The sequence below is a fragment of the Manacus vitellinus genome, unplaced genomic scaffold, assembly GCF_001715985.3.
Source record: "Manacus vitellinus isolate BGI_N305 unplaced genomic scaffold, ASM171598v3 scaffold_84_pilon, whole genome shotgun sequence".
Classification (NCBI taxonomy): Eukaryota; Metazoa; Chordata; class Aves; order Passeriformes; family Pipridae; genus Manacus; species Manacus vitellinus.
In genome coordinates, this window is record NW_021940840.1 from 409,729 (window position 1) to 411,431 (window position 1,703).

The 1,703-nt window shown below is 65.8% G+C and overlaps 1 protein-coding gene across 1 annotated transcript in view; it reads right to left on the bottom strand.

Annotated features, from left to right (window-relative positions):
• Positions 1-862: 862 nt before the first annotated feature.
• Positions 863-1,703, bottom strand: part of TBC1D10A (TBC1 domain family member 10A) — an 11,851-nt gene continuing 11,010 nt past the window's right edge. Inside the window, exon 6 of the mRNA XM_029964918.1 lies at positions 863-883. Coding sequence (XP_029820778.1) covers positions 863-883 — 21 coding nt within the window. The remainder of the gene's footprint in view (positions 884-1,703) is intronic.

Below are 1,703 nucleotides of genomic sequence, written 5' to 3' on the forward strand. Positions count from 1 at the left end.
CGACTGAGTGGCCCTAGGACAGGGTGGCTCTGGGGACAGAGTGGCAGAGTGGCTCCGGGGGTCCCCCAAGGAGGTGGGTACCTCCAGTGGGCGCTGGAGCAACTCGGTGGGGAGTGGGTGGCTCAGGGACAGGGTGGCCCTGAACATCCCTCAAGGATACGGGTAGGGGAGCATCTGGGCAGGGACCAGGTGGTCCCAGGGGACATGGGCCCAGTGTCACTCACCCGGCTTGGGCTTGAGGAAGCCATTGCTCACGTCATCGCAGGTGACAGGGACACACTCGCCGCTCTCCTCCCTGTAGATGTCAAACTCCCCCGCCAGCGTGTGGATCACCACCGGCAGGTCCCGCTCCCGCACCTGCCCGGGGGCACAGGATCAGGGCCCGGACTGCCCCCCCTCCCCACAGGCACAGCGGGGTTCTCAGGACAGCCAGCACCCCAGGGGGACCAGGTGCCACGGTCCCTGTCCCTCACCAGGATGAAGTCGGTCTGGTACGTGGAGAGCATCAGCACCGAGACGTGGTGCTCGGCCAGCGGTGCGATGACCGAGCGCGCGATCTTGGTGACGCCGGTGGCCTGGCAGCCGGGGGGTTCCCGCCCGTTGGAGACAACACTGAGCACCAGCCATGTGGAATCTGCCACCTGCATGAACTCGGAGGGCGGCAGCTCTGCGAGGGACAAGGGACACTGAGGCAGGGGGCTCCCCGAGGCTCGGCACGGCTGGACACCGTCTGTGCCACGGAGCCAGTGCCAGCTCAAGCACTGCTGTCACACCATCCCTTGGGAGAGGAGTGGAGCCAGGATGGGACCAGTCCCAGGTGTGGGGTCACTGGTTTGGGGACACAGACCAGCCCCATCCCGAGTCAGGGCTCAGCCACTCCACACTGGGACAGTCACAGGGATGAGGGGGTTCAAGGCTACAACCCCCCCAAAACCCAGGATGTGTCTCTCCTCCCCACAGCAGCACTCTGGGCTGGGTGAAAAGGGGTGTTGGGGTGCACTGCACCCCTAAACTGGCACCACCAGGGCCCTGGAGTTGCCCAGCTCATCCCCTGCCCCCCCAGGAGCCCCCAGCCCAGCATCCAGCACCAGAGATGCTCAAAGAGAGTTGTGGTGTGTACTAGAGGGGAAAAGGGGAGAGTAACCCCACTGTTCTGGCAGTGCCAGCACCTGGTGCCAGTCTGGTAGGGAGGGAAGAGCCCAGGTTGGCGGGGCCAAGGACTGCTTCCAAAAAATCTGCTGGTATTGGCAGGGTGGGCACATGCCAGCTGCTCCCTTCCTGCCTCGAGACCCCTCTTTCTGCCTCCAACTCCCCCTTGCTCCCACCCTCCTGCCCAGGAGAGGGGCTGGCACTGCTGGGAGACCCCAAAATCAGCCAGGCAGCCGCTCCTCCCTGGGCACCCCTTCCCAGGAAGGGAGAGGGGGTGGGCACCCAAAGGGTCTCCAACCCGCTCCCCCTGCCCGGCAGAGGTGGGAAGCAGCTCCCACAGGAGACCACTCAAGCCCCCAGGCCTTCGGTGGGCACCCAGAGCCCCAGCCCAGCTGAGACCCCAAACTCATCACAGCAGTGTCAGAGGGGAGGTCACCCCAGGAGGGTCCGACACCCATGGCAGGGATCCCATCACGGGGCAGGCTCCACATCCCATTCCCAAACCGTGGCTCGGGGCAGGGCGGGAGCAGGGCCGGATCCAGGGCCTCGGCGGG